The sequence below is a fragment of the Geotrypetes seraphini genome, chromosome 19 (genome assembly GCF_902459505.1).
Source record: "Geotrypetes seraphini chromosome 19, aGeoSer1.1, whole genome shotgun sequence".
Classification (NCBI taxonomy): domain Eukaryota; kingdom Metazoa; phylum Chordata; class Amphibia; order Gymnophiona; family Dermophiidae; genus Geotrypetes; species Geotrypetes seraphini.
Window position 1 is genome coordinate 31,170,460 of NC_047102.1, and position 15,352 is coordinate 31,185,811.

Here is a 15,352-nt window from a genome sequence, read left to right on the forward strand (position 1 = left end):
GTGGCGAATATTACACCGATATTCAAAACAGATTCGAGGGGAGATCCGTGAAACTACAGACCTGTGAGTTTGACCTCGGTACCGGGAAAGATAGTAGAGAACCTGATAAAGGACTGTATCATTGATCACCTTGACGGACACAATCTAATGAGGACCAGCCAGCACGGCTTTAGCAAAGGAAGATCTTGCTTGACGAACTTTCTGCACTTCTACAAGGGAGTAAACAGATAGACCCGGTCGACATTGTATATCTGGATTTTCAACGACTGCTTCGATAAGCTGCAAACCATGGAATCGAGGGTGATATACTCACGTGGATTAAAAACTGGTTAGCGAATAGGAAACACAGAGTGGGGTTAATTGGACAATACTCGGACTGGAAAAGCATCACGAGTGGAGTGCCACAGGTTCGGTGCTAGAGCCTGTGCTCTTCAACATATTTATAAACGACCTGGAAATTGGTACGATGAGCTAGGTCATTAAATTTGTGGATGAAACAAAGTTATTCAGAGTAGTGAAGATACCCACGAAAAAGGGCATACTCTAGACTTCACCACCTTCATTGATCTTACCGCCTTCAAAACCTCAACCGACGACACTCGCTGGGAACAAGTCCCTTGGTCAGATCACTTCTTAGGGACTACCTGTCTCCCCGTCTTCATGTCACATCTTGACTCCCCACCCCACTCCTCTCATTCCATAACCTTCCACAAAAAAACCTCGAGCAACCTATTCTGGTCCAAACTCCTCAACAAACTCTCCTCCAACCTAGACCTACAGACCCCGAATCACATTGGCACAACTGGACCGCCCTCTCTGAGTCCACCTACCACTCCCTTGCTCCATTAACCACCAAAACCATCTCCTACCCCCGAAAGGCCCCCTGGTATCTACCTCTTCACAGAGAATTGAAACAGAAATGTCGCGCTTTGGAGCGCAAATGGAAAAAATCTAAATCCCCCTCTGATAGACAGACCTGGAGGGCTAATATTAAATTTTACAATTCAACATTAAAAAAAGCCAGGAAAAACTTCTTTGGAGACAAGATCTCTAGATCCAACAACCAGATCAGTGCGCTGTTCAACATCTGGCGCTCCCTAACTACAAAAAAAGACCCACCTTCACTTCCACCATCTCTATCGGCCGATGCCCTTGCAAATTTCTTTAATGAAAAGGTTACCACTCTAAGATGCTCCTTCCCTCCCACAGTCTCCTACAATTCCCTGACCTCTATTGATCTCAACCCTACCTTACCTGTATCCACTCCCATCCCTGCTGACAGATCCTGGACCGCCTTCGAGCTTGTCTCTGAACCGCAAGTCTCCAAACTCTGCCTCAAACTAAAAACTTGCAAGTGCATTTTGGATCCTTTCCCCTCCTATCTATTCGAGAATATCCCTACACAGGCCATCGCTTCCCTCACTGACCTTATAAACTCTGCCCTAACATCGGGCCTTTTCTCCCCCGACATGGGACACATTTCATCGTCCCCTCTCCTGAAAAAGGCCGACCTTGATCCTTCCATTCCATCTAACTACTGTCCTATAGCAAATATCCCTCTCCTAACCAAGTTATTAGAATCCATCATATCCACCCAACTTTCATCCTACCTAGAACGATTCTCTATCCTCCTACCCCACCAATTCGGCTTCAGACCCAACTTCAGCACCGAATCCCTTTTGGCCTCACTAATCTCTAAAGTGCAACAACTCCATTCTCGCAACAAATTTGCTGTTCTTCTTCAATTCGACCTCTCCGCAGCCTTCGATGTCGTTCACCACAACATCCTAATCTTCCAACTCTCCGAAATAGGCATAAGCTCCACAGTCCTTGACTGGTTCTCGAAATTCCTACGCTTCCGCTCCTACACCGTTAACACAAACGGTACCTCATCCCCCGCCTGGAAACCAAAATGTGGAGTCCCGCAAGGCTCACCCCTCTCCCCTATCCTTTTCAACATCTACATGTCCTCTCTGAAACTCCTTCATCTATCCCCCCTAGAAACTCTCTACTCCTACGCTGACGACATCCTCATCCTCCTCGAAACCGACTTGAACCTCTCTAACCTCGCTGAGAACATCTCCACATGTATTACGAACCTCCAATCCTGGGCCCAATCTGTACAAATGAAACTGAATGAGTCCAAAACCAAACTACTTTGGCTCGGCCCAATTTCAGATCATTTACCCACCTCCATCCCTCTACCTTCCGGCCCTACTCTTCAGCTTGAGTTTTCAAGCAAAGTCCTAGGCATCATCTTAGACTCCTCTCTCTCCTTCAACGATCACCTCAACTCCCTGGTAAAAAAATGCTTCTTTAGCCTCCATATGTTGAGGAAAGTAAGATCTTGCTTTCATCATTCTCATTTCGCCATCCTCGTTCAATCCACCATCCTCTCTAGACTGGACTACTGCAACTCCATCTATATAAGCCTAACAAAGAAAAACCTCCATAGACTTCAGCTAATTCAGAACGCCGCGGCCAAGCTTATTTTCGCAAAAGGCAAGTTCGATCACGTTTCCCCACTCCTCTCCAAGCTTCACTGGCTCCCAGTATACTCCAGAGTCCTCTATAAATGTGCCTGCATAGCCTTCAAGATTCTACATGGCGTCCTTCCTCCCGTTATCCCACTCTTCTGGAATTCCTCAAACCCGCTCTCTTCTAGACCCTCCCAAAAACTGAAACTATCTTTCCCATCTATAAAAGGTATATCCCACGCAGGAAAACTTGGAACATCCCTCCCCTTTAGAACCACAGAACTCTGGAACAACCTCTCATCCCCGCTCAGAAATTCTAGCTCCTTCCAATCCTTCCGCAAACACTTGAAAACTTGGCTCTTCTCAAAAATCTAATCACCTCCCGTTCTCTAGTACTCTGTCCCTCCCTATCTTCTCAGTCCCTCTCTTATATCCCTTCCTTGTAGTTCCTTTCCTCTCAACCTCTGTAAACCGTGCCGAGCTCTGCGCATGCGGAGATGGTGCGGTATACAAACCTAAGGTTTAGTTTAGTTTAAGGATTGCGAAGACCTGCAACGTGACAAACACGCTCGAGAAATGGGCTGCGACATGGCAAATGAGATTCAACATGGATAAGTGCAAGGTGATGCATGTCGGTAACAAAAATCTTATACACAAATACAGGAAGCGACAAATTCCAAGGAGATTACGATATGTCGAATGTTTCTAGTCACCTGGCGGTTCCTGACAAAACCAGCCTGAGAATCATCAATAAGATCCGGGAGAACTCTGGCTAGTCTATTAGCCAAAAATTTTGTATTGGGTGATAAGAACCTGGCAAGGTAGAATCTCGGCCTGGCTTCAAAAGCACCACAATGTGAGCATCGCGCAGTGACACTGGCAGAGATCCCCGCTCCACATAAACATTAAAGGTAGAAGCCAAGATTGGCCTGATTTCCAGCAAGAGTAATTTATAGAACTCAGTGCGAAAACCATATATATGCAGGGAAGTCTCCCAGTTTTTCAACATGAAGCCCCTTATAAGAACATAAGAATTGCTGCTGCTGGATCAGACCAGTGGTCCATTGTGCCCAGCAGTCTGCTCACGTGGCAGCCCCCAGGTCAAAGACCAGTGCTCTAAATGAGTCCAGCCTCACCTGTGTACGTTCCAGTTTAGGTCATGGATTGGGAGTTTTAAACATTCCCTGGGAACTGTTCAAAGTTGAGTGTATAAAAAAAATGCAATTCTAGGATCTGATTTAGATTCCATATGACACAATGATACACGGTCTTCTTAGCACTGTAGAAAGCTAGGAACCAATGGTCCCGCAAGCCGGCGTCATGAGGGAAGGCACTCGAGCATGCGTGGTACAGGAAGTTAAAGTCCGTTCCGGGCTCTATGGATGACATCACCCATCTGTGAGAATATGCTGCCTGCCTGTCCTGGGATAATCATAGAAACATGAAGGCAGATAAAGGTTAAATGGCCCATCCAGTCTGCCCATCTGAAGCATCCACTATCCCCTACTCTCCCTAAGAAATCTCACAAGCCTGTCCCATGATATCACTGCATAATGCTAGCACCCATATAACTGTGGACTCCAACCTATGTGGCCCAATTTCAAAATAATTGGTTAGTGCTAATATTTGCTGGCACTGCCCAGTTAAGTGCTGCTGAATATCAGGAGTTACAAGCCCCAAGAGATTTAAATGGGCAGCAGTCTCTCCTTTCCGCTTAAATCACTCTGAACATTGAGCAATTTGTATTGTTCTATTCATTAATTTTTTTCTTTTAAGAAAAAGTAATTACGTTTTGGCACCAGACTGTCTCGTATGAGAAATTGATCTTAGATCTACCTACCTTCAATGAACACAATGAAGAAATACCATCTAAATCATCCAAGCCACAGCGAGCCATTAACAGCACAGGAAGGTGGGACAGTGTAGTGCCCAGGTCTCTGCAAGAAGTTAAATTAGAAATGATTTCTAACACTGAACTTAATGAAAGCTATTTCACTTTTTCTTTGTTGAAACTGCAATTCTTCTCAGATACTGAAGGAAGGAGAAAAACTGAAGAACTGGGTCAGGAAATGCAAACTGGGTAGAATTTCCTCTCCCACTCCACAGCCATCTTTTTTTACACAGAACATGGTCAAAATGACAGACTCCATTATGTATGAATAACATACTCTATATTTAGCTTTACAATCTATGCCATAAACACTGATGCACATTTATGTTTTGAGCACTATCACAAGCACCTGTCAAGTTATGAGCTAACACAAATGAGCATGCAGAATGATATGCATTTACTTTCCAAACTAAGAAGAGACTGGTGTGTCATGAATGCTTACATATATCTCTTGTGCACTACATAAACACCAACTGAAGTAAGTACAAGAGCACACTAACATGTTCACCCAGTCTGCTAAGAACCAGTGCAGACTTTGTAAATAATCTATTATCTTGAAGACCTATATAGTTCCTCATGATCAGAATTGCATGCTACCTCAGACTTGATATAAAAAGAGATTATGTCCTTACCTTGATAATATCTTGTCCAGCAGATAGGTGAGATATTCTAGACATGTAGGTTATTTCCCAATGACCTTCCAAGCTCATTTTGCAACTAGCCAGATTGACTGAAAAAAACGCCTGGCTTTTGAGTTCTCTGCTGAAGCCATCAAGTCCAGCTGAGGCCGATACCAGCGCTGAATAATCAGACAGTATCCTTCTGCGAGAGGGATCATTCTCCCGGGTCCAGAATCTGTCTGCTGAGAAAATCTGCCTGAATGCTGACACTGGCCATGTGAGCTGCTAAGAGAGTGACAGAAGGTGAGCCTCTGTCCACTGAAATAGCATGCGAGCTTCTTGGCCCAAGTGAGGGCTTCTTGTACTGCCGTGGCGTTGTTTGAGAAGACTTGAACCACTTTTCCTTCCAGAAGGGGTTGGAGAGCGAGGAGCACCAGCCAAATTGCCCAAAGCTCCAGACAATTGACTGACCAATGCTTTTGATGAGTCCACTGCCCCTGAATGGATCGCTCCCCACAGTCAGACCCCTCCCAACGCGACAGGCTGGCATCCGTCATGATAGTCATACACTCTAATATCTGAATAAGATTGCCCTGTCGGAGAGCTTCCCCTGAAGCCATCAACTCCATCCAGCTGGCTCCGTCCAGGGCATCTGAAGGGAATGACATTGTGCAGACCACAGAGAGAAGGGACTCCTGTGAGCTCAGGCCCAGGGAACTGCCTCCAAAGAGGCCACCATGGACCCCTGAACCTGAAGATATAGCCAGCCATGGTAGTCAGGTAGTGCAGAAGAGCTCTGATCTGCTATTGAGGTTTCTGTCTGTGTGCCTCGGGAAGAAAAACCCGACCATTCTTGGTATCGAAGAAGAGCCCCAGATTCTCCAACGTCTGGGAAGGCATTAAATTGCTCTTCTTGAAGTTGACAATCCATCCCAATGCCTGCAACTGAGATACTACCATTTCCACTGCACACTCACTCTCCAAATGAGACGGAGCTCGAATTAACCAGTCATTAAGGATGAACCTGGATCCCCTGCCACCACACCTACCATCACCTTGGTGAAAGTGTGGGGCACCATTGCGAGGCCGAAGGGTACATCGATGAACTGGAAATGTTGTTGCAGAACATAGAAACGCAGAAACCTTCAATACTCCAGGTAGACTGGAATATGGAGGCAAGCCTCTGAGATCCAAGGACACCACAAACTCTCCTGGAGAAACAGCTGCTATGACCATGCATACGGTTTCCATCCGGAAATAGGGAACCCGCAAGAAGCGGTTGACAGACTTCAGATCCAGAATGGGCCTCCAGCCTTCTGAGCCTTTGGCACAATGTATATGCCTAAGCCCAATTCTTCTTCTGAAATGGGTTCTATCGCTGCAATGTCCAGCAGACATTGCATGGTAGTATAGACTTGGATCTCTTTTTTTGGCCGACCCGCCTGAGAATCCAGAAATAGCTCCAGAGACAGGCAAAAGAAAATCTATTTTGTGCCCATCCCGAATGATATTCAGCACCCATTGATCCGATGAAACTCAAGTCCACTCCTGATAAAACTGAGACAGGCGACCTCCAATTTGAGGAAGCTCCAACTGACTCCTGGCATGATTGGGTCTTCTTAGGAGCAGTAGCTGTTGAATCTGTTGATAGCTTGTAAAATGCTTCCACCACATGTATCCGGCACATACAGGTCCATTCCTGTATATATTTCAAAATGGGCTCTATATGGGAAGATCCTGCTGCAAAAATACTAGTGGAACTTGCCATGTTCCAATTTGAATGTCTCCATTCTAATTTGAATGTTATATCTAAATTGTGCCTCCACCTGGACAAAACATTTGGCAATCTCATTTCCTTTTCTTAATAGAAAGACAAAAGTGAAGCAGAGAGAATGTAATACATAATTTGGTGAATTATGGTCGTTTCATTTTCTTACCTGATGGACATAATTAGGCTATTGTTCAGCTTCAATTGTTTCAGATTAGGCAGATATGCACCTGCAAGGTCAGTAAAGAAAGAACAGTATTGCATGATGTTGAATGGTTGTTCACAAACCGTCTAGTCTTTTTTCAGGATATACACAATACTTACAAGATATATTTGTACACTTCCTTCATTGTTGAGTAACAAACTTATATATAATTGTGACTATCTTAAAAGCTAGACTGGCTACATGGGTCCCATGAAAACCATTGACAACCAATGCAGTAGAAAGAAGACACATACCAGGCATCTCGAGAGTGAATGAATATTTTAAATGTTTACATATTCTGCTTCACCTCATCTAAGCACCTTGTAGAAGTAAACATTATGACCCATTTATTTCCACAACAGAAACAGTCCTATCATAGCTTCAGGTCTCTTTTTTTCATTCTGTAAGCAAAATTAATAGGTACTGTATATACTTGACTATAAGATATATAAGATATGGTTTGCCCAGGCAGCCAAACCATCTGGTCTCTCAAATCATCCCCTCCTGCCACTGCAATTACCTGTTAAAAGTAACAATCTTTGCCAGCATCAGAAGGAATAGCTGTGGAGCTGGCACAAGCAGCGTTATCAGTCCAACAGCAGCAAGCAGCATAAGATCTACCCTATAACAGGTATGTTATGGCAGCAGCAGCAGCAAGGGAAGGGGTGAAAGACCATATGAGAGGGAGACACGAAATTGCTCACTGTAGTGGTGAAGGAAGACTTTGTTTAAGGAATGGAAAAGGTCAAAAACGGACAAAAACTGGAAAAAGCACAAACAACATCAAAGCAGGTGCCATAAGGCGGTAAGAGGGGCCAAAAGAGACTACGAGGAAAAAATAGCAAAGGAGGCAAAAAACTTCAAGCAGTTCTTTCGATATATTAAGGGGAAACGACCCACAAAGGAAGCAGTGAGGCCGTTTGATGACCATGGAATAAAGGGAGTGCTAAAGGAGGACAAAGTCATCGCCGAAAAACTGAACACATTTTTTGCATCTGTATTTACCAAAGAGGATATACACAACATACCAGAAGCCAACAGGCTATATACAGAAAACAAAGACGGGAGTCTGACAGGGTTGACGGTCAGTCTAGAAGAGGTATGCAAGCAGGCTGAAAGGCTTAAAAACAATAAATCCCTGGGACCGGATGGCATCCATCTGAGGGTAATCAAGGAACTGAAGGGGGCTATAGCAGAACTGTTTCAACTAATAGCCAATCTGTCGATCAAATCAGGAAGGATTCCGGAAGACTGGAAAATGGCAAATGTTACACTGATCTTCAAAAAAGGTTTGAGGGGAGATCCAGGAAACTACAGACTGGTGAGTCTGACCTCGGTAACGGGAAAGATGGCAGAGGCGCATCATTGATCACCTTGACGGACACAATCTGATGAGGACCAGCCAGCACAACTTCAGGAAAGAAAGATCTTGCTTGACGAACTTGCTGCACTTCTTTGAGGGAGTAAACAGGCAGATAGTCAAGGGTGACCCGGTCCACACTGTATATCTGTATTTTCAGAAGGCATTCAACAAGGTTCTGCATGAACGACTACTTCAAAAAACTGTGAGCCATGGAATCGAGGGTGAAATACTCACGTGGATTAAAAACTGCCTGGCGGATAGGAAACAGAGAGTGGGAAGTAAATGGACAATACTCGGAATGAAAAGTGTCACAAGTGGAGTGCCTCAGGGTTCGGTGCTTGGACCCGTGCTCTTCCAACATATTTATAAATGACCTGGAAATTGGTACGACGAGTGAGGTGATTAAATTTGCAGGCAAAACGAAATTATTCAGAGTAGTGAAGATGCAGGAGGATTGTGAGAGTGACATAAACACGCTCGAAAAATGGGCTGCGACATGGCAAATGAGGTTTAACGTGTATAAGTGTAAGGTGATGCATGTCAGTAACAAAAAACTTATACACTAATACAGGATGTTCGGTGCAGTACTTGGAGAGACCCCCTAGGAAAGAGATTTGGGAGTACTGGTCGATAAGTCAATGAAGCCGTCCGTGCAATGGGCGGCAGCGCCGAAAAGGGCGAACAGAATGGTAGGAATGATTAAGAAGGGGATCACAAAAAGATCGGAGAAGGTTATCATGCCGCTGTACCAGGCCATGGTACGCCTTCATCTGGAATACTGCGTCCAGCACTGGTCGCCGTACATGAAAAAGGACACAATACTACTCGAAAGCGACTAAAATGGTTAAGGGGCTGGAAGATTTGCCGTACAGTCTTCACCTTTGAAAAGAGGAGACAGAGGGGACATGATCGAAACATTCAAGATAATGAAGGGAATAGACTTAGTAGATAAAGACAGGTTGTTCACCCTCTCCAAGATAGAAAGAACGAGAGGGCACTCTCTATAGTTAAAAGGGGATAGATTCCATACAAACATAAGGAAGTTCTTCTTCACCCAGAGTGGTAGAAAATTGGAACTCTCTTCCAGAGGCTCTTATAGGGAAAAACACCTTCCAGGGATTCAAGACAAAGTTATACAAGTTCCTGCTGAACCAGAACATACGCAGGTAAGGCTAGTTAGGGCACTGGTCTTTGATCTAAGGGCGCCGCGTGAGCTGAGCACGATGGACCACTGGTCTGACCCAGCAGTGGCAATTCTTATGTTCTTATGAGCTTCCTGTGACTAAGATCTTGGAAGGACTCGAGGGGACTAAACTCAGCACTCACACCCCCCTTCATGTGCCCCGCCACAATTGGCACATGGATGCTCCTCAGCTGACCATTCAGCACATAACTGGCATGATACATGGGTAGAAAGACCTGGGGAGTCCATAGAAATCAATTATTAACTAAATCGAGGTGTTTACAGGCAGATAAAGGCTTTTAAAAATTGAGAAACCCAAGATTGCAGTCCTGGAAGCATTTTGGTACCAAAAAACAGCCCAGGGAAGCGGTTTTTGGATGTAGGGGACCCTATAGAACGCCCCAGAACTTCTTAAAAGTTCAAATTTCAGGACCCCCCATTCACGATGTCTCCCACAGACAGTAATGCACTGCATCATCTCTCACTGCAGCTGGATTATGAAGAAAATTTCTGCCTCAAACAAGCTTGTAGATTCCTCTGGGGGCTTGTCTCTCTGGTCTGCTTTTTAGTCAGACCCCAAGTGTATGAAACCCTCGACCCCACTAGCTTCACATGCATCTTCGGGAGGGGGGAGGTGATGTTGCAGCCAGAATCCACTACATTCCTCTGGCCCAACATGGGGCCAGTCAGCCTGCACCCCAGCACCTGAAAATCAGGGCAAGTTGTGCTTCAAGGGGAAACTCTCCCCGAGCTGCCCTAAATGTTAGTGCAGTGCAGGCTAGCAAGGTAGGTTTCCTGTAAAAAGATGTGCTCCTACCCCCCTAGCTACAACCCTCTCAACACAGAGACTATATCTTCTCCCAGGAAGAGCTGTCCCAGGATTTCTGGGAACCTCTGGAGCACCAGGAAATCTCCAAAGTTGCAAAGCAGAAAAAAAAGCACCTTCTCTTCTCGCTTGCAGAAGGAAGAACTGGGACATTGACCAGTGACATAAGGAGGCGGAGTTTAAAAATGCAGATGATGCCTTCTGCAAACCTCATGGGTGAAGGGAAGAAACACACTTGTCAAGCCTACTGTACCCTTTGTACTGGAAAGTAATTATAAAACCCCCATGTATAAAGTTCTATTCAGCTCCTCATGAAACCATGAGAAAAGTATATAGTGCAAGCTAATGGACTACACAGTACAAAAATGATAAATGCACTGGTCTACAACAAATCTCTACCTCCGGGCTGCATAAGTTCACACCACATTACATTACTTTTCGCAATGCACTGAGCAGAAGGTAGAAAGGTTAAGAAGAAAATAATGTTCTTTCCTCACCAAAGTTCCCCAGGCTATTCTCTCGGGTATCCACACACATCTCCAAGCCAGTCACAAGTTGCAAATCATCCACACCTGTCAATGCCTGCTGGAGTAAGACAACAAAGCTTCAAAATCACTACCACATGTATTTTTGGGATTGTCATATAATGAAATGGTTCTTAAGAGTTTGCACTGGATCCCTGTCTGAATAGTTTAAGATTTTATCTCTGATAAATGTCGATGGAAAACTTTCGGCTAAGTTATTGGCTCTACGCTTGGCTAAGGCTCTCCCTTATATTATAGGTATGCACCAAACTGGGTTTGTTGCTCACAGATATTCTTCACATAATACCAGGTTGGCTCTTCATATGTTGACCTTAACAAAATCCATGGAAGATCGAGCGTTCTCGGTATCTTTGGATGCTGAGAAGGCATTTGATCGTGTAGAATGGACTTTTATGTACCAAGCAATGGATTAGTTTGGAGTGGGTTCCGGATTTATTCAAATGATTAAAGCTTTGTATAGCTCCCCTATGGCCAGATTGTATATAAATAACACTTTCTCAGATGGTTTTGGTCTAAAGAGGGGAGTTCGACAAGGATGTCCCTTATCTCCTCTGTTTGATATTGTATTGGAACCCTTACTCTTGGCTATTCAACAAACAGAGGAGATTCAAGGTACTCCTTATGCTAGTCGGGAATACAAAGTTTCTGCATATGCAGATAATATTTTGCTTCATTTGAGGAATCCTGAATCTACTATTCCACATTTACTGGAATTGATTGAAAAATTTGGGAAATTTTCAGGATATAAAATAAATTGGAGTAAATCAGAAATTTTTCCACTTAATGTACATTGTCAAAAAGGATTGTTTGATCAGTATCCCTTTCTTTGGAAAGAAGAGAGTGTATAAAATATTTAGAAATGGGTCCGTCTCCGATATTATTTAAAGCAGCCGCTGCTGTGACTGTGCTGGGAGCAGCTTACTGGACCGGAGAGGAGTTGTGGGGTGTCCCGTGCTGACCCCGGAGTGAACGGCGACGGCTTTTCCTTTCTCCTGGCTGGCTGGCTGGCGGTGCATGCAGGCACTAACAGAGACGGACCCCTGACGTCACCGGGTCCGTCTCCGATATTATTTAAAGCAGCCGCTGCTGTGACTGTGCTGGGAGCAGCTTACTGGACCGGAGAGGAGTTGTGGGGTGTCCCGTGCTGACCCCGGAGTGAACGGCGACGGCTTTTCCTTTCTCCTGGCTGGCTGGCTGGCGGTGCATGCAGGCACTAACAGAGACGGACCCCTGACGTCACCGGGTCCGTCTCCGATATTATTTAAAGCAGCCGCTGCTGTGGTTGCGGCCGCAGCCGCGCGGCCGCAGGGCGTGGCCGAAGGGGCGTGCCCTAAGGGGCACGCAAGGCCCCTTGGGAGCCCCTTAGGAGCCACGTGGAGATCGGGAGCCGGTAGTGGGAAATTCATATGGATTATTTAGATCCGGATCAGATCCTGCTCCCTATTATTGGATCCAAGAAGTATATATTCCTTAACTGCTGCAGTGAGGACGGCGTTGAAGTTTTTCTCTTTTCTTCTTTTTCTTAATAATGCCAAAAAGACGAGGAAGGAACGCCGGAGGAGCCTCCCGGCGACCCCTAACTCCAGTGGTTACTATTGATGATTTTCTCCGACGCCTACAACGGGAACAAGAAGGGTCGGGTGCTAGCTCATTGGGGATACCCCCGGAGAGTAGTACGGTGGGCTCCCCTGAGCATGAAGTCACTCTTAGCCCCGACGTTAGGACGCCACCCCTCCAACCCACGCCGCAAGCTACTAGCTCTCCACGGGACCAGAATCCACCTGAGGAGGTGGCTAGTTCTTTGTCCACAGAGGCTAGTATGGAGGGCTTGCTGAATATGACAACGGGACTTGCGACCGGGACAACAACAGAGGTTGGAGGAATACAAGACCACACTGAGGTAAAGCTAATTTCTGAACATTTAGATACTACACCATTACAACTTTTTTCACCTACAAAACCTCCTACAGTCACACTCGAAGCATTATGGGACTTGGTAGTGAATTTGGGGAATTCCTTAAATCCTCAAATAAAAAGTTTGGATAAAGAATTAAAAGAACAAAAGGAAGAAATAAAAGTTTTAAAGCAGGATATGTTACAATTTAAAACTGAGACACAAAATACAAATAAGGAGTTAATCTTACTGAAACAAAATCAAGATATGTTGGTTAAAGATAATATATTACTCAGGAAGAAGTTGGAAGTGCAGGAGAATAATGGTCGTATAAATAATTTGAGATTTATAAACTTTCCAAGAATCCTGTCAACTTCTCCTAGAGAAATGGTGAAAAGATATTTTATGGAAATTTTGGAAATTCCTGAAAACTCCTTACCTCCTCTTACAAGAGTGTATTACCTACCTGCTAAGCCCATATTCAAAGAAGAAGGGAAAATTGAGGAACCCCGGGAGAGATCAATGGACATTTCGGCAATACTGGAACAATCAGATAGGGAACTGGCTGTTCCAGCTACTCTCTTGTTGTCTGTCGCTTTGGCTCCAGACAAAGATTGGATATTAAAACTTTTCTTCAAAAACAGATCCAAAGACTTCCTGGGGCAGCATATTCAGATTTTTCCTGATGTCTCTAGAGAGACTCAGAAAAGAAGGAAAGAATTTTTAATTCTTAAGCCTGGAGTAACTCAAATAGGGGGTATTTTCTTTTTGAGATATCCATGTAAATGTGTAGTTAGATATTTATCATTTAAGTATATATTTACAGAGCCATCTCAGCTGATTAGCTTTATCTCAGTGAAACGTCTAGAAAAAGGAATAATAACAACATAACGTCTATTTAAGGTTAATTCCCTGCACTTTAGTCAGAAAAGGATTTTTTTTCTTATTTAACTAATTTGAATTATATTTGTTCTACTCTTAATTATGGATCTAATAATATTGAGGACTAGTGTGAGATCAGCTAGATTAGAAGTTCCTTGTAGTAATATTAATTTTGGAATGTTAATTTAATATGTTGTGTGATCTCACTTTACTGTACAAGATGTATATGCTTGGAAATTTTGTAAAAAAATTCTATAAATAAATAATATAAAAAAAAAAAATATTTAGGAATATGGATATATAAAACACTGGAAGAGACAATGAAAGTAAATGAAAAATCTTTACTGATAAAGGTTACAGAAATGTGTGAGCAATGGAATCCGCTACATTTGTCTTGGTGGGGGAGAGTCCAAACAGTTTTCCAGTAGATAAGTGAGACATTCTAGACCAAGGGTGCCCAACACGTCGATCACGAGCTACGTGTCGATTGCAAAGGCAACGCGAGTTGATCGCGGAGAGACCGTGTAACGTAAAAACACCGCCACCTGGAATCCCACAAGCCTTCCCCCGACGTCAATTCTGAAGTTGGTGAGAAGGTTCCGGGCCAGTATTTTTTCTGCGGGAAGAAAGGCGAGTATCAGTGAGATCCGGGCCGAATACAGATTCACCTGGTCTTGGACGCACCAATATTGGAAGGCTCTCCACACCGTAGCATACGCCGTACCCCTGGATGACTTCTTAGACTTTAGAAGAGCCTCAACAACAAGGGCAGAACATCTCAAATGCCCAAAGGTCATATGCTCAAGAGCCAAACTGGAAGAGCAAAAGCCCCGGAACTGGCATGGTAACTGCGTGAAAAAGTCCAAAGCACTCAGCCCAAAGGCTGCCACCCACACACCTGTGCAAACTAGCTAAAGCGACCAGCATAACGCAGCCAAGAATAACCAAAATCCTCTGAAGGACATGGCTGACTTCTGGCCCAGGAGAAAAAAACAAACAGGAGAAAACTCCTGCTGCCAAACTGCACCAACGTATCATGCCATCTGCTTCCAGGCTCAGAACTTTGACGGAAGTAGTAAAGCACTTTCCTGTGTCATGAAGTGGCCACGAGATCGATGTGGGGACTCCCCCAGCGCTTCACAATCATCTGAAATGCCTCTGGTAACTAGAGCCAAGCAGCCAGCACGATGTGGAACACCGCTGAGCCCCATAAGCATGCCTAAAAGTCTACGCTAGAACCCTGCTTAACAGAAGGTGAGACTACTTCAGGGACAGCCCTGAGCTCCAAGGAAAATTATGCAGACTGGATAACAGATACACAAAAAGGGATTGGCCTGTCAGCTACAGACCGAAGTCTGTGAATTCTCAAGCAGGCAGAGCTCCCAAAATTGCTTCAAATGCAAAATTATCCAAAAAGGGGATGACATTAGTACATCTAATTTAAAACAAAAAAAAATGGGGAGAGCATTGCTTGCAGAAGGGAAGACTGTAGAGGACGCTAAACCGATCAGTGAAGTATTACAGAGGCAGAGTGAAAAAAATCCATGCGAGTATGGGGAAATAACCCTACTGTCTAGAATGTCTCACCTATTGCAATGGAAAAGAGAATATGAAGAGAAACTTGCCACAGAGGACAAAACTTACAGAAACAACTTTTTCAGGTACATTAGAAGCAGAAAGCCTGTGAAGGAATCCGTG

At 44.4% G+C, this 15,352-nt stretch overlaps 1 protein-coding gene across 7 annotated transcripts in view; it reads right to left on the minus strand.

The window, feature by feature from the left end:
* Nucleotides 1–15,352, minus strand: part of LRRC56 (leucine rich repeat containing 56) — a 105,935-nt gene that overhangs the window by 68,712 nt on the left and 21,871 nt on the right. For 6 of the 7 annotated variants that reach the window (XR_004537672.1, XM_033928890.1, XM_033928891.1 and 3 more), the window contains exons 3-5: nt 10,831–10,918; nt 6,926–6,986; nt 4,318–4,414 (exon numbers count right to left, since the gene is read on the minus strand). Coding sequence is in view for 6 of the 7 variants with exons in the window: in XM_033928890.1 (XP_033784781.1) it covers nt 4,318–4,414; nt 6,926–6,986; nt 10,831–10,918 (246 nt within the window). In the remaining variant the exon portion in view is untranslated. The remainder of the gene's footprint in view (nt 1–4,317; nt 4,415–6,925; nt 6,987–10,830; nt 10,919–15,352) is intronic. The other variant, XM_033928886.1, reaches the window with a different exon arrangement.